We start from the raw sequence: 15,950 nt of genomic DNA, 5'->3' as shown, positions 1-15,950 counted from the left end.
CTTCTCTTGCCAGGATTTATCACTCTCTGAGTAAACTGTAACCCATTTGGGTTTTAGTTTCAGTGGTATGAGAAGTCACTGGAGGGTAGAGACATGGAAGGCATGGTTGAGGATATGACTATAAGGTTGAGGAAAAGGAGGGCTGAGAAACAAACAGTCACTTTTGCAAGAAGGTGCTCACTAATTTCTCTGGAATGATTTCTGTAAATTGCTTTGGCAGACAGTAACTAAAGGGCTGGATCAGTAATGGGTGAGACATTTGGAAAAATTAGGTCATGAAAAAGAAGAGAGTGTGGGAAGTGGTTAAGGATAGTAGGATGAAGTGAATCTTTTAGAGAGAAAAGCTGAAAAAGTCCAAAGGTGAGGAAAAAATGGTTAACTTTTGAAATATGTACAGCAGTATTTGCTCAAAATGTTTAATATTATCTGTCAAGCCAAGACTGGTCCCAAGAAGAGTAGGAGGAGGGTCTGTGTGTTCACATTTTGGTACCTGTTTGTGACAATGCTGTTGCTTCCGCTCTCCCAGTCACCTGGTGCTGATGTTCTTAGGAGCTTGTTTTTACTTGTGTCGAGTGGAACTAGCAGGTTCACCATGAGGTTTGCAAAGTGAATGGCCTGACTAAAGACAGTGCTTTCCTCATGTTGCACTAGCTCTTGCTGAGTTAACTTGCTCAGGGTAGGCCAAAGGCGTAGTTGCTCAGCTGCCAGGTCCATTGCTGTCTTCTCCTGATATTGGTTATCAGGAAGCTTATCCTAAAAAATAAAGCAACACAATCCAAAAGAGAACCATCATTTCAGGTGAGCTTAAAAAACATAGATGTTTTAAATAACTATTCTATTAAATGCTTACATCAGCAAAAATGAAAACATAAACAAAACATAACAACCACAAAACAAAACCTAGTCTTCTTTCCCAGATCCAACAGGCCTTGAGTGGAACTATGTGACAAACCTCAGGAAGCAGCAGCAAAGCACCTTATAGCTTGTGAAGAGCTGGTATGTCTATGGTCTCGCTTATACCTAACCTAGGGCTGGCTCCGGCATAGACTTCTTTAGAATGGCTGGCAAAGAAGCAGTGACATGTGTTTGCTCTATGAATTCTTTCGAGATGTGTCAATATTAACATTACAGCTGCTTAAAAAATTATCGAAAGCACCCCCAAAGCCCAATAAATTTCTGAAGTATAATGATAATCAACCTTTAAGGCTGCTTTAAATTCAATTCATGAGGATAATTTCTAACACTTATTATTACTGCATGCCAGGTACTCTTCAATGCACTTTATATATTAGACGCTAAAATCTCATAATAATCATATCCATTTTACCAGTGAGGAAATAAGGCACAGTGAAGTAACATGACTTGACCCAAACCAGAGAGCTAGTAAATGATATTTTAAACTTTCAGAGTATTTAAAACTACTCTTTCAAATTAAAAACAATTTCCTTGATTTTAAAATATTTTCTGATATTTTTCATAAAAATATTTTATGCTGATGAAACAGAGAGAAACATATAGAATATTCCTAGAAGAAGACCTCGATTTATTACTGGCATTTTTTAAAAATAGAACTACTAAATTTTACATTTATTTTGGAGTCAATTAACTTTAATTTGACATTCCTCCAGGAAAGTTAGTTGCATAGAGAAGTATGCCTGTTATTTTAGGTTTGTTCTTTTTTTTTTTTGAGACGGAGTCTCGCTGTGTCTCCCAGACTGGAGTGCAGTGGCATGATCTCGGCTCACTGCAAGTTCCACCTCCCAGATTCACGCCATTCTCCTGCCTCAGCCTCCGGAGTAGCTGGGACTACAGGCGCCCGCCACCACGCCCAACTAATTTTTTGTATTTTTAGTAGAGATGGAGTTTCACCGTGTTAGCCAGGATGGTCTCGATCTCCTGACCTCGTGATCCACCCACCTCGGCCTCCCAAAGTGCTGGGATTACAGGAGTGAGCCACCGCGCCCGGCCTAGGTTTGTTCTTTCTATTCAACTTCCTATAATCATTTCCAGGAAATTCTTATTTATTAAAGTATATTAAAACAACCCTAGTGCTGAAGAACTGAATTAAGAAGTTATTATGGAAAAACATAATGTCTGAAAACAACAGAAGAAAGATATCACAGGGCTCCCTAAATAAAACCCAAATACACTGGTAGGAAGTAGCTAGAGCTTTTTTTTGCCCTGGGAAGGTCTGCTTTCCTTAAAGCCAGAATCCTAACCCCACACAATTAGCGTTCTTTTCTTCTCTCTTACCTTTTGCTTCAGATGCGGGGCATGATTGTCTTCCTTGGCTGAGAGATAAAGGGAGCGAACCTGTTCCTGCACTGCATTGTAAAAGGTTGTCTCCCAAAACTGCTGATTTGTCCAAATGGGGTGGTCTTGTACACATGTATAAGCAAACTGGCTGACTCCAGGGGCAAGTTTCTGTGAGAATACACAAAATATATCACCATGGGGCTGGCAGAATTATAACAGTTCATAAGGTCACAGGGGCCACAGTTAATCATAGATGTGATCAAAGGATTTCTCTAAAGAATATCTTATGGTAGTACAGGCTTAGCAATCAGCAACTTACTCCTTTTTAACTGGCAACTGTGGGCTTGCTGTTGGATCCTTGAGAGTCTCAGTCACTTTATCAAAATGGGTATTTTAGTAATAGCTAAAAATCAAAGCTGTTATTATATCAATTGGAAAATACAGGAAAAGGAGGCACTGTAGATTTAGTGAATATTACTACAATTAATAAAATCCATCACGATGTAAACATAAAACTCCAGATAATTTAACATTTCCTCTACTTGGCTTTAGGGTACTCTTTTTAAGAGACAGCAATTGATATGTGAGTGAACCTACAGCTTGGCCTTACACACAGAATGAGGATATAGCATGAATTAGCGACTCAGGAGAACCGCACTTTTCCTACTGCTCATTCCAGCCCATTACCTCCCCACCAAAGCTGCTGCCTGGCTCACATACTCTCTAGAAGACTGTCCTGGGCTTCAAGGGCATTTTCTGGTAACCAAATTTGTGCAGGGAAAGATAAACACAAATCAAACCGCCTTCCTGTCAGGGACTTCCTGCTGGGTTTCAGAGTAAGAGTAAACTTAAGAGGTGATTAACAACAGAGGGAAGGAAAATGAACTCTGCAGGCATTTAGAAAGCACTTCATATATATTTCAGTTTGTTTAGTTCCAAAACCCCTGCTCGTTTTACAACATCAAATTGTCTTTCAAAAGAACTGAAAGTAAATCAAAATAAATTAAATGCCAAATTAACTGCCAATTAGCACTTCTGTTTTCCCCTCACTTTATGATTTTGTTTCCCAAAGTAATATTCTGCCTTGAAACCTCTAAAAAAACTTATATAACATTGCTTTTCAAATTTTAAAGATAATTTACACTGCCAAATTTCAGTTAGTGACTTGAGTCATCTTTCCAGAACTACTTCTCTCACCTCTAAAAGTTAAGGATGTTTCAAATTTTAAAAAATTCATAATTTTCCAAGAAAAAGTAGGTACCATTTTCAATAAACATTTTTTGGCCCATTTTATTCTTTGGAATTGAGTTCATCTATTTTCTGTGAGTAGAACTAAAGTTTCTGATAAGTTTTCTTTTGAAGCAATTTAATAAGCCGAGTCTCTTCTGAAATGTTAGACACTGAAGATGATTACTAAGGTTATATAACAGTTACACAACAAAAGTTGGTTTATTTCTTAGGAATGTATACCAGATATATAAGACATCTGGTAAAAATTATATGCTTAATATATGCTAATCTCCTTTTTAGTCTAGAGCTGGAATAGGTATCATGAATACCACAAAACGTAGTGCCTGTGTAGTCAGAAGCCAGGTGGTTGTGATTCTGCCTTGAAGAGTCTCTGTGTACTACATGCCAAGTGTAAGACCTCTTCAAGATAGGACTGTGTTACTGCTGCTGAGGTAACTGGCTATAACCTCAATTCTCCCTATTAAGTGGCTGTAAGTTGTGGCTATGAAGCAAAAATCAGGAGTTCTTTGAGGGTGCACAGGGATCACTGTTGGATTTCATGATGTCTATCTGCTCATTTAACAAACAGCTACTGTCTACCTATGGGAAATCATGAACAAAATGTGTGTGGTTTTGTGAGTGCGTAAGCAGAAGCCACACACACTGAATCACAAGCTCCTTATATACTCTGCATGAAGACATTTGGGACATGGATTACACACTTTTTCCTCCTTCATTTTTTAGTCCTTTACTGTAAGGACCAGCAATTATTTCAGTAGCAGTACACAAGCCTATTTTGTTTTTTTGGTTTTTTGTTTTTTTGAGGCGGAGTCTGGCTCTCTTGCCCAGGCTGGAGTGCAGTGGCCAGATCTCAGCTCACTGCAAGCTCCGCCTCCCGGGTTCATGCCATTCTCCTGCCTCAGCCTCCCGAGTAGCTGGGACTACAGGCGCCCGCCACCTCGCCTGGCTAGTTTTTTGTATTTTTTAGTAGAGACGGGGTTTCACTGTGTTAGCCAGGATGGTCTCGATCTCCTGACCTCGTGATCCGCCCGTCTCGGCCTCCCAAAGTGCTGGGATTACAGGCTGGAGCCACTGCGCCCGGCCCACAAGCCTATTTTGAAACAGTTTTTTTTTTTTTTTAGACAGGGTCTGGCTTTGTCACCCAGGCTGGAGTGCAGTGGCATGATCGTGGCTTACTGCAGCCTCAACTTCCCAGGCTCAAAAGATCCTCCCACCTCAGCCTCTCTAGTAGCTGTAGTAGCTGGGACTACAGGTGTGCACCACTATACCCAGCTGTTTTTTGTAGAAAAATCTGAAACTGGGAGGTGGAGGTTGCAGTGAGCTGAGATGGGGTTTTTGTAGAGATGCGGTTTCATCATATTTCCCAGGTTGGTCTTGAACTCCTGGGCTCAAGTGATCTACCTGCCTTGGGCTCCCAAAGTGCTAGGATTATAGATGTGAGCCACCATGACCAGCCTGAAAGAGATTTTAAAGGCATTAAACTCAAATGAGAAAAAACTGTAATTCTCAACTGCCTTTACCATGAGTATACTAAGGGCAGTACCATTTCTTACAAATGCAGCATAACATAATCAACGGTGACTCGAAAAATGTTGAAGTCTTGAAATTATATTAATATAGATAAGCTCCAAAAAAATGAGCTTTAAACAAATCCTTATCAGATTCTCATAAAGCACTTTTAGGATAATCAACACACCAAAAAAGTTATTAATTAAACATCTTTTATTAAAACTTAACAGAGATATACAGGAATCTGAGTGTATAATGAAGCCCCACCTTTCTTCAGCATTTTTCTCACTGATGGTGTATATTTGCTTTCCTTGGCACACGTGAGTTGACATTACAGGTTGAGTGTCCCTTATCTGAAATACTTGGGACCAGAAGTGTTTCAGATTTTGGAATATCTGCATTATATTTACTGGATGAACATTCTAAATCTGAAAATCTCATATCTGAAATGCTCCAATGAACATTTCTTCTAAGTATCATGCCAGCCTGCTAGAAGTTTAGAATTTTGGAGCATTTTGGACTTTCTTTTTTCCTTTTGGAGACAGGGTCTCATTCTGTCACCCAGGCTGATGACAATCATAGATCATTGCAGCCTAGAGCTGCTGGGCTCAAGGGATCCTCCCGCCTTAACCTCCTCAGTAGCTAGGACTACAGGCATGTACTGCCATGCCTGGCTAATTTTAAAAAATGTTTTTTGAGGCCTGGCACAGTGGCTCACGCCTGTAATCCAAGCATTTTGGGAGGCTGAGACAGGCAGATCACTGAAGGTTGGGAGTTTGAGACCAGCCTGGCCAATACGGTGAAACCCCATCTCTACTAAAAGTATAAAAATTAGCTGGGTGTGGTGGCGGGCACCTGTAATCCCAGCTACTTGGGAGACTGAGGCAGGAGAGACACTTGAATCTGGGAGGCGGAGGCTGCAGCGAGCTGAGATCGCGCCACTGTACTCCAGCCTGGGCAACAGAGCGAGACTCCATCTCAAAAAAAAAAAAAAAAAAAAAGAAAAAGTTTCTTGAGACAGGTTTTCACTATGTTGCCCAGGCTGGTCTTGAACTCCTGGCCTCATGCAATCCCCCCACCTCGGCCTTCCAAAGTGCTGGGATAGGATTAGGCCACCAAGTGTGGCCCAAATTTTTGAATTAGAGATACTCAACCTGTATCTTCATGTTTATTCACAAACTAAAAGTTGAATATGCAAAAACTAATCTAAGTAGTTTGAACAAAAGGGGGACTATATATGTCCCAAGGAAGAAAAATGGTGCAAGACAGAGTGACAGTGGCCCAAAGGGGCCCACAGCCTGCTTACTAGGTGAGAATTACAGCAGGGTAAAGTGACTATAGTACAAACACTTGGTGGCAAGACAGACACAAATGGCTATGGCATCTGTGATAGTGGCAGTAGTCTTAGTAAATAGAGAAAATAAGTGCCTGTAGATAAAACGATCTCCTGATATGTGCGTTAGAAATCATTAACCTCCAAATACTTAAAATATTATTCTTTTTCTAGACATGCAATTTGCCTTCTTTCTTTGTGGTTTCTTGCTTTGTCTGGTCAACCACAAGCAAGGAGCCCTGTGTCCCTCAGTGAGGATGGGCAGGGCCATTTCACTGATGGGTGTTCTCAGGACCAGCAGAGGGCAGTATCACTTTATTCTGCCTAGACGCTATTATGGCTTGATCTACAAATTGCAAAAATGGAACTCTGCAGTCAGCTTGGGATAGAAAGTGGGTGGTAAGGTAAATATTTCAGGTGTTCACTGTGCATTTGAGAGAATCTATAAAGAAAAAGAACTGTTCAGGGTCATATGGCAAGATGAGTAGAACAAACGGGAACAGAAATAAAGCTTTCCATTACTCTATGTTGTCTCTGTAAGATATAAAATTAAGATATTTCACAAACAAACCTGTAATATAATTATGTAGAAAAAGATGTAATGAGACTTTAGGGTTTCAAATTCAGTATAACCTGGGACAGTAGCAGTAGTTTTAGTAAACAGAGAAAATAAGCATCTACGGATAAAACTATCTTCTGATTGTAATAATTTATTTTTTAAAATTTTCTTTATTATTTTGTGTTTAATTTTTTTATTCTAATAATTTCCCTGGTTTGAAGAAAAAACTTTCCCAAGACAAGATGGTTTTACAAATTGGTCTGTACACTAGCATCATAATCTTTTAACACTGCACAAAGATGAGATTTAACTCATACTGAGGGTGTGAGAGCGGTGGTGCTGGTTGCGAATGCTTTTGCCAAATCACATCTCTCTTTCTCTTCAATTCTGGCAACAATATTTATATTTCATAATAATTTTTATGATTCTGCCCTAAGGAAACAAGTGATATTGTGCCATGCAGTTTTATGAGATGTTTAAGAATGTGTTGACTTTCTTCTTTATCTAGAAAAAATAGCCCTTGAAGATACCAGATTAAGCAATGCCATTCATTTTCCACAAAGCTTTCAAAGGAAACCCAGCATGGGACAGGATATGAAGAATAAACTCATGGGGCTCGCCAACCAGCAGGCCAGTTTCAAATCCAAATAAAGGACGTAAATCATCTGAGAGATGAGATGGTCAAGGGAAAGGTTAAGATATCAGCATGAGGGGCCTGTCAAAGGCCTGTCTGGCTAGATATGTTTGTTCCCCAAGCTCAAGGCTCTAGTTTGGGATCTCAGGGAAAACCAGATTTCAGGAAAGAAGGCTAGCTGGCAGGACTTACCCAAAAACATGTAATGGTCTTAAAGAATAATGCAGAGATTCATTGTCTAAATTGCTGGTGATTTCCTATCTAGTTCTGGTCCCTGGAATATAAGTGTACCTAACTAACCGCACAATTCAAGGATGGTGCTAGCAAGTCCTCCTGTGATTCTGCTCTGGTCTCACCAAGTCCAGATAATAAATCACTTTAATAATTAATTTTAGAGCATTTTCTGATGAAATTGGGAGTCTTTCTTTTGCTTAGTCTTGAGAGACAAACAAAAGGAAGATAGGAATAGGAAAAATATGTATCCAAAACCTGGCTTTATCACATCCTAAACATATTTGCTTTGTCCCTCCCCCCCTCCTTTTTTTTTAAAGAAAGGACATACAATACATACAAGTCCACTGTATACCTCTCCTGATTCTATTTCTCTCCTATCCTAGAGGTGACCATTATCACGAATTAGGTATTATCATTCCCATTTTGTTTTTTACCTGTGTATGTCCATAAAGAATATATCAGTTATATTGCAGGTTTTATTCTATCCCTTATTGATGCTTTTCATGTATATAACTCATACTTCATCTATTTATGTGATATCTAACAAAACTATATAATTAATTGGGACAAAACACAACTGGCTTTTGTAAACATACAACTCAGCAGGGGCAGAAAGAGAATGGCCTATAAGCAATGAGTATTTAGAATATTATGTTCATTAGTTAGTGGGATTTACAGAATAGTGAGTAATCCATTTAGTTAAATGGGGTGACTATAAGCGTATTCCACATTTTTTCCTGTTTTACTACCTGATACTCAGAGATTGAACAGTACAAGTATCCTTAAACTCAGAATAGTCTATACCCGTTCTGGATTGCTCCGAAGATCGAGGCATACAATTTCTGCATGAGAGGCATATTCATCCACCAGCATTGTCCAGTATTCACTTGATGTGCCAGGTTCTATAAATGTCAGTAGTTGGGATGATAGGATTAAAGTCCTTTTTTTTCAAGACATAGTCTCGTCTTGTGACCCAGGCTGGAGTACAGTGGCATAAACGAGGCTCACTGCAGTCTTAACCTCCTGGGCTCAAGCAATCCTTTTGCCTCAGCCTCCCATGTAACTGGGACCACAGGCATACACCACCATGCCTGGCTAATTTCTGTATTATTTGTAGAGATGGGGTCTCACTTTGTTGCCTAGGCTGGTATCAAACCCCTGAGCTCAAGTGATCCTCCCGCTTTGGCCACCCAAAGTTCTAGGATTAAAGCCATGAGCCACCAGGCCCAGCTGAACTCTAGTTTTAAACTACTTAGCCTTCTAATGATTCTGTGTCTTAAGTTGTTTAGTAAATATCAAGAGTTCAGAGGATAAATCAATTTCTTTCCTTTGTGGTCCAGAAATTTGTAGACATCAAATGCAAGACTGTTGTTAAGTCCTTTGCCTGGGTTTGGTGGTCTCAAAAATATAAGATATGATCTAAATTCTCCTAATCCTCTTATTTTTGGCCGGTTTTATTTATTTATTTATTTATTTATTTATTTATTTATTTATTTTGAGACAGGGTCTCATCTGTTGCCCAGACTACAGTGCAGTTGGCATGATCTTGGTTCACTGCAGTCTGAACCTTTGGGGCTCAAGTGATCCTCCCACCTCACCCTCCTTAGTAACTGAGACTACAGGTGTGCATTACCATGCCTGGCTAATTATTAAACAAAATTTTTGCAGAGATGGGGGTCTCACTATGATGCCTAGGCTGGACAATTTTATACAAGTAGTACAATGTTGTGTTTCATTCTGCAACTTGGTTTTTCATGCATTACATTGTTAGATTTATTCAGGTAATGAGAATTATCTGACAACTAGAAATATCTCTGTAAAAAGTCTTTAAAATAAGAAAAAATTATTATAACCAACCTATTCTGAGTATAATACATTTTCAGTATAACTATTTATCAACTCAGTTAATCCTCACTACAATCTTATGACCTGCTGAGATAGGTACCATTATTTCCCCTGTTTAAAAATGAGGAAATAGCCGGGCGCGGTGGCTCAAGCCTGTAATCCCAGCACTTTGGGAGGCCGAGACAGGCGGATCACGAGGTCAGGAGATCGAGACCATCCTGGCTAACACGGTGAAACACGGTCTCTACTAAAAAAATACAAAAAATTAGGCGGGCGCCTGTAGTCCCAGCTACTCCGGAGGCTGAGGCAGCGTAAACCCGGGAGGCGGAGCTTGCAGTGAGCTGAGATCCGGCTACTGCACTCCAGCCGGGGCACAGAGCGAGTCTCCGTCTCAAAAAAAAAAAAGAGGAAATAGCCAGGCTCGGTGGCTCATGCCTGTAATTCTAGCACTTTGGAAGGCTGAGGCACGCGGATCACCTGAGGTCAGGAGTACAAGACCAGCCTAGTCACCATGGTGAACGCTATCTCCACTAAAAATACAAAAATTAGCTAGGCGTGGTGGCACATGCCTGTAATCCCAGCTACTTGGGAGGCTGAGGCAGAAGAATTGCTTGAACCTGGGAGGCAGAGGTTGCAATGAGCCAAGGTCGTGCCATTGCACTCCAGCCTGGATGACAGAGCAAAACTGTTTCAAAAAAAAAAAAAAACAAAAAAGGGGGGGGGGAGGTTGAGGCAAAAAGAAGACTTGTTCAAGGGAACACTGATAGGGAGTGACAGGCCAGAGATGGGATTTGAACCCAGCCAGTTTGGCTTATAGAGTCTTGTTTTTCAACTACTGCACAATTTAACTATTGTATGGAATTCCATGGTATGAATATACAGCGTTGTCTTGTTTCTGTTAATAGACAGTTGTATTATTTCCAACTGTTTGCTATTATAAACAATGATGCATAAATATCATCATATATTTCAACTGCCAACTATTGATTATTGGTTTCAGCACCATTTAGTAGGGCCACCTGGAAGTACTTGACACGGGTCCCAGTAAATGTGGTAATTCTCATTGTTATCTATACCAATAAGCATTTTGGGGTTATTGCATATTGGTTATCTTTCTAATAAGAAATTATTTCATGTAGGTATTTTGCAAATCCACTATTTTAAAAAATTAACAGTAATTCTTTAATATCAGGAAGTCCTAGCCAAACAATCTTAAAATTCATATGGAATCACATAAGAAAGACCCAGAATAGCCAAAGCAATCCTGAGGAAAACAAAAACAAAGCTGTAAGCATCCCACTATCTGACTTCAAAATATTCTATAAGGCTATAGCCAAAACAGCATGGTACTGCTATAAAAACAGACTCACTGACTAAAAAAGCAGAATAGAGAACCCATAAATAAATCTATGTATGCATAGCCAACTGATTTTCCACAAGGGTGCCAAGAACAGATACTGGGGAAATAACAATCTCTTCAATAAATGGTGTTGGGAAAACTGGATATCCATACGTAGGAAAATGAGACTAGACCTCCATCTCTCACCTTATACAAAAATCAAATCAAAATGAATTAAAGACTTCAATGTAAGACCTGAAACTATGAAACTACTGGAAGAAAATATTGGGGAAATGCTGCAGGACATTGGTCTGGGCAAAGATATCTTGGGCAAGACCTCAAAAGCACAGGCAACAAAGAGCAAAAATAGACAAATGGGATTATATCAAGTTAAAAAGTTTCTGCACAGCAAAGGAAACAATCAGCAAACTAATGAAACAACGTACAAAACGGGAGAAAATATTTACAAACTATCCATCCAACAAGGGATTAATAACCAAAGTATATAAGGAATGCAAGCAACTCAAAAGCAAAAAACTGACTAAAAAAATGGGCAAATTATTGAGCAGACATTTCTTTTTTTTTTTTTTTTTTGAGACGGAGTCTGGCTCTGTCGCCCAGGCTGGAGTGCAGTGGCCGGATCTCAGCTCACTGCAAGCGCCGCCTCCCAGGTTTACGCCATTCTCCTGCCTCAGCCTCCCGAGTAGCTGGGACTACAGGCGCCTGTCACCTCGCCCGGCTAGTTTTTTTGTATTTTTTAGTAGAGACGGGGTTTCACTGTCTTAGCCAGGATGGTCTCGATCTCCTGACCTCGTGATCCGCCCGCCTCGGCCTCCCAAAGTGCTGGCATTACAGGCTTGAGCCACCGCGCCCGGCCGAGCAGACATTTCTTAAAAGAAGACATAAAAATGGTCGACAGGCATATTTAAAAATGCTCACCATCAGGCCAGGTGCTGTGGCTCACGCCTGTAATCCCAGCACTTTGGGAGGCTGAGACGGGTGGATCACGAGGTCAGGAGATCGAGACCATCCTGGCTAACACAGTGAAACCCCATCTCTACTAAAAATACAAAAAATTAGCCGGGTGTGGTGGTGGGCGCCTGTAGTCCCAGCTACTCGGGAGGCTGAGGCAGGAGAATGGCGTGAACCCAGGAGGTGGAGCTTGCAGTGAGCCCAGATCGCGTCACTGCACTCCAGCCTGGGCGACAGAGCAAGATTCCATTTCAAAAAAAAAAATAATAATAACTGAAAAAAAAAAATAACAGTAGATCTATCATACCACTGCTGTATATATATCCAAAAGGAAGAAAACTAGTATATCAAAGAGATTACATTTATTATAGCACTATTCACAATGGCCACGATATGGAATAAACCTAAGTGTACAACAACAGAGGAGTGGATAAAGGAAACATGGTATATATACATAGTGGAATAATATTCAGCCATAAAAAAGAATGAAATCCTGTCATTTGCAGCAACATGGATGGAACTGGAAGTCATTATGTTAAATGAAATAAGCCAGGCACAGGATAAATAACACATTTTCATGCATATGTGGGAGCAAAAAACGTTCATCTAATGGAAGTAGAGAGTAGGATGATGGTTCCAAGAAGCTGGGAAGGGCTACTGGGGAAGGGGAATAAATACATTTAGAAGGATAAGTTCTAGTGTTTGATAGCACAGTAGGTGATTACAGTTAACAATAATTTATTGTATATTTCAGAAAAGCTAGATTTGAAATGTTCCCAACACAAAGAAATGACAAACGTTTGAGGTGATGGATATTCTAATTACCCTGATTAGACCGTTACACACTGTATACATGTATTGAAATATCACTTGTACCTCATAAAAATGTATAGTTATGTATTAATAAAAATTCTTTAATATCAAATATCTAGTCATTGTTCAAATTTACAATTGTTAAATGTAAAAAAGTTTGTTTTTCTGCTATTTTTACCATCAGTTTGCTTAACTCAAGTAGGAATTAAGGTCAAATAATTATATATTACCATTAGTCTGCATATTTCCAGCATCAATTTTATTCTAGTTTCTTTTTCCACTTGCAATTTATTTGTTGAAAAAACTGGATCATTTGTCCCATAAAGTTTCCATCAGTCTGACTGCATCCCAGTGGTGACATCTGACACATTTCTTTTGTCCTCTGTTTTCCTACAAATCAGTAGTTGAATCTAGAGGCTTATCAGATTCAGGCTTTTTTGGCAAGAATACTTCAGACAGTACTACCCCGAAGGGTAGCACTCACGGGGCACATCTGTTTGTCTCTCCTTTTGTTATGTTAGACGATGTTGATTGTCAATGCCCAGATTTGTTAATAATTAGAAGTGGTAAAATTGTGATATTCTAATTCTAGCATTACTTCCTCACTCATTAGTTAGAGTACTTTTTTTTTTTTTTTTTTTTTTTGAGATGGAGTCTTGCTCTGTTGCCCAGACTGGAGTACAATGGCACGATCTCAGCTCACTGCAACCTCTACCTCCTGGGTTCAAGCAATTCTCTGCCTTAGCCTCCCAAGTAGCTAAGATTACAGGTGCCCACCACCACGCCCGGCTAATTCTTTTAGGTAGTTTTTGTAGAGATGGGGTTTCACCATGTTGGCCAGGCTAGTCTTGAACTCCTGACCTTGTGATCCGCCCACCTTGGCCTCCCAAAGTGTTGGGATTACAGACATGAGCCACCGTGCCCGGCCTAGAGTACTTCCATAAAGAGAAACTTTCCCTTATCAACTGTTGGTGAACCACAGGCATAGTCTGTATTAGAAAAGCAGGATAAATATTTGATTCAATTCCTTTGTTTAACAATTTTAAAAATAGTAAGTTGTTTTTCTAGTGTCTACCACAGGTAACCAATTAGTTCGGTTTTTAAAAATTAATATCTTATCAACTCATAAATTTTAAAACATATTTGGTTCACCATTAAATTATCCTTAAATCTAAGTTTAGAAACAAACCCTCCCAAAAAATCTATCCATAAGCGTTCACTGAAAATTTGTTCTGTTTTTGTTTTTGTTTTTTGTTTTTGGAGACAGTCTTGCTCAATTACCCAGGCTGGAGTGCAGTGGTGCGATGGCAGCTCACTGCAACCTCCGCTTCCTGGGTTCAAGTGGTTCTTGTGCCTCAGCCTCCTGAGTGGCTGGGATTATGGGTGCATGCCACCATGCCTGGCTAATTTTTGTATTTTTAGTAGAGACAGAGTTTTGCCATGTTGGCCAGGCTAGTCATGGTTCAACATATGCAGATCAGTAAATTTGATTTATCACATAAACAGAACTAAAGACAAAAACCACAAGATTATCTCAATAGATGCAGAAAAGGCCTTTGATAAAATTCAATATCCCTTCATGTTAAAAACTGTCAATAAACTAGGTATTTAAAGAATATACCTCATAATAATGAGAGCTATATATAACAAACCCACAGCCAATATTATACTGAATAGGCAAAAACTGGAAGCATTCCCTTTGAAAACCAGAACAAGACAAAGATGCCCTCTCTCACAACTCCTATTCAACATAGTATTGGAAGTTCTGGCCCAGGGAAACCAGGCAAGAGAAAGAAATAAAGTGTATTCAAACAGAAAGACAGGAAGTCAAATTATCTTTGTTTGCCAATGGCATGGTCCTATATCTAGAAAACCCCACTGTCTCAGCCCAAAAGCTTCTTAAGCTGATAAGCAACTTCAGTGAAGTCTCAGCATACAAAATCAATGTGCAAAAATCAGTAGCATTCTTATATACCAACAACAGGCAAGCAGAGAGACAAATCATGAATGAACTCCCATTCACAATTGCTACAAAAACAGTAAAACACCTAGGAATAAAGCTAACAAGGCAAGTGAAGGACCTCTTCAAAGAAAACTACAAACCACAGCTCAAAAAAATCAGAGAGGACACAAACAAATGGAAAAACATTCCATGCTCATGTATTTGAAGAATCAATATTTTGAAAATTGCCATACTGCCCAAAGTAATTTATAGATTCAATGTTATATCCATTAAACTACCATTGACATTCTTCACAGATTTAGAAAAAAAACTGTATTAAAATTCACATGGAACCAAAAGAGCCTGAATAGCCAAGAAAATACTAAGCAAAAAAGAACAAAGATGGAGGCATCATGCTACCTGACTTCAGACTATACTAGAAGACTACAGGAACCCAAACAGCATGGGATTGGTACAAAAACAAATACAAAGACCAGTGAGAATACAGAACTCAGAAATAAGACCGCACACCTACAACCATCTGATTGTTGACAAACATGACAGAACAAGCAATGGGGAAAGAATTCCCAATTAATAAATGGTGTTAGGAGAATTGGATAGCTATATTGAAGAAAATTGAAACTGGACCTCTTCCTTACACCTTATACAAAAATTTACCTGGCCAGGCACAGTGGCTCATGCCTGTAATCCCAGCACTTTGGGAGGCCGAGGCGGGGGGATCACGAGGTCAGGAGATCGAGACTACCCTGGCCAACATGGTGAAACCCCATTTCTACTAAAAATACAAAAACTAGCTGGGCATGGTGACGCACGTCTGTAGTCCCAGCTACTTGGGAGGCTGAGGCAGGAGAATGGCGTGAATCTGGGAGGCAGAGCTTGCAGTGAGCTGAGATCGCGCCACTGCACTCCAGCCTGGCGACAGAGCAAGACTCTGTCTCAAAAAAAAAAGAAAAAAAAAAAAAAACTCAAGATGGAAAAAAGACTTAAATGTAAAATGCGAAACTATCAAAAACCCTAGAAGAAAATCTAGGCAATACTTTTCAGGATATAGGCATGGGCAAAGATTTCATAATGAAAACGCCAAAAGCAATTGCCACAAAAGCAAAAACTGACAAATGGGATCTAATTAAACTAAAGAGCTTCTGCACAGCAAAAAACTATCATCAGAGGGAATAGACAACCTACAGAATGGGAGAAAATTTTTGCAATCTATCCATCTGATGAAGGTCTAATATCCAGAGT

General features: G+C 39.6%; 1 protein-coding gene across 9 annotated transcripts in view; it reads right to left on the bottom strand.

Annotated features, from left to right (window-relative positions):
- Nucleotides 1–15,950, bottom strand: part of SBF2 (SET binding factor 2) — a 519,305-nt gene that overhangs the window by 76,411 nt on the left and 426,944 nt on the right. For all 9 annotated transcript variants that reach the window (XM_073018389.1, XM_073018410.1, XM_008007157.3 and 6 more), the window contains 2 exons: nt 2,254–2,424; nt 491–753 (listed from right to left, as the gene is read on the bottom strand). In XM_073018389.1, the coding sequence (XP_072874490.1) occupies nt 491–753; nt 2,254–2,424 (434 nt within the window). The remainder of the gene's footprint in view (nt 1–490; nt 754–2,253; nt 2,425–15,950) is intronic.

Source organism: Chlorocebus sabaeus, chromosome 1, assembly GCF_047675955.1.
Source record: "Chlorocebus sabaeus isolate Y175 chromosome 1, mChlSab1.0.hap1, whole genome shotgun sequence".
Taxonomy (NCBI): domain Eukaryota; kingdom Metazoa; phylum Chordata; class Mammalia; order Primates; family Cercopithecidae; genus Chlorocebus; species Chlorocebus sabaeus.
The sequence above is the reverse complement of the archived record's forward strand: the minus strand, read 5'-3'. Positions and strand labels throughout refer to the sequence as shown.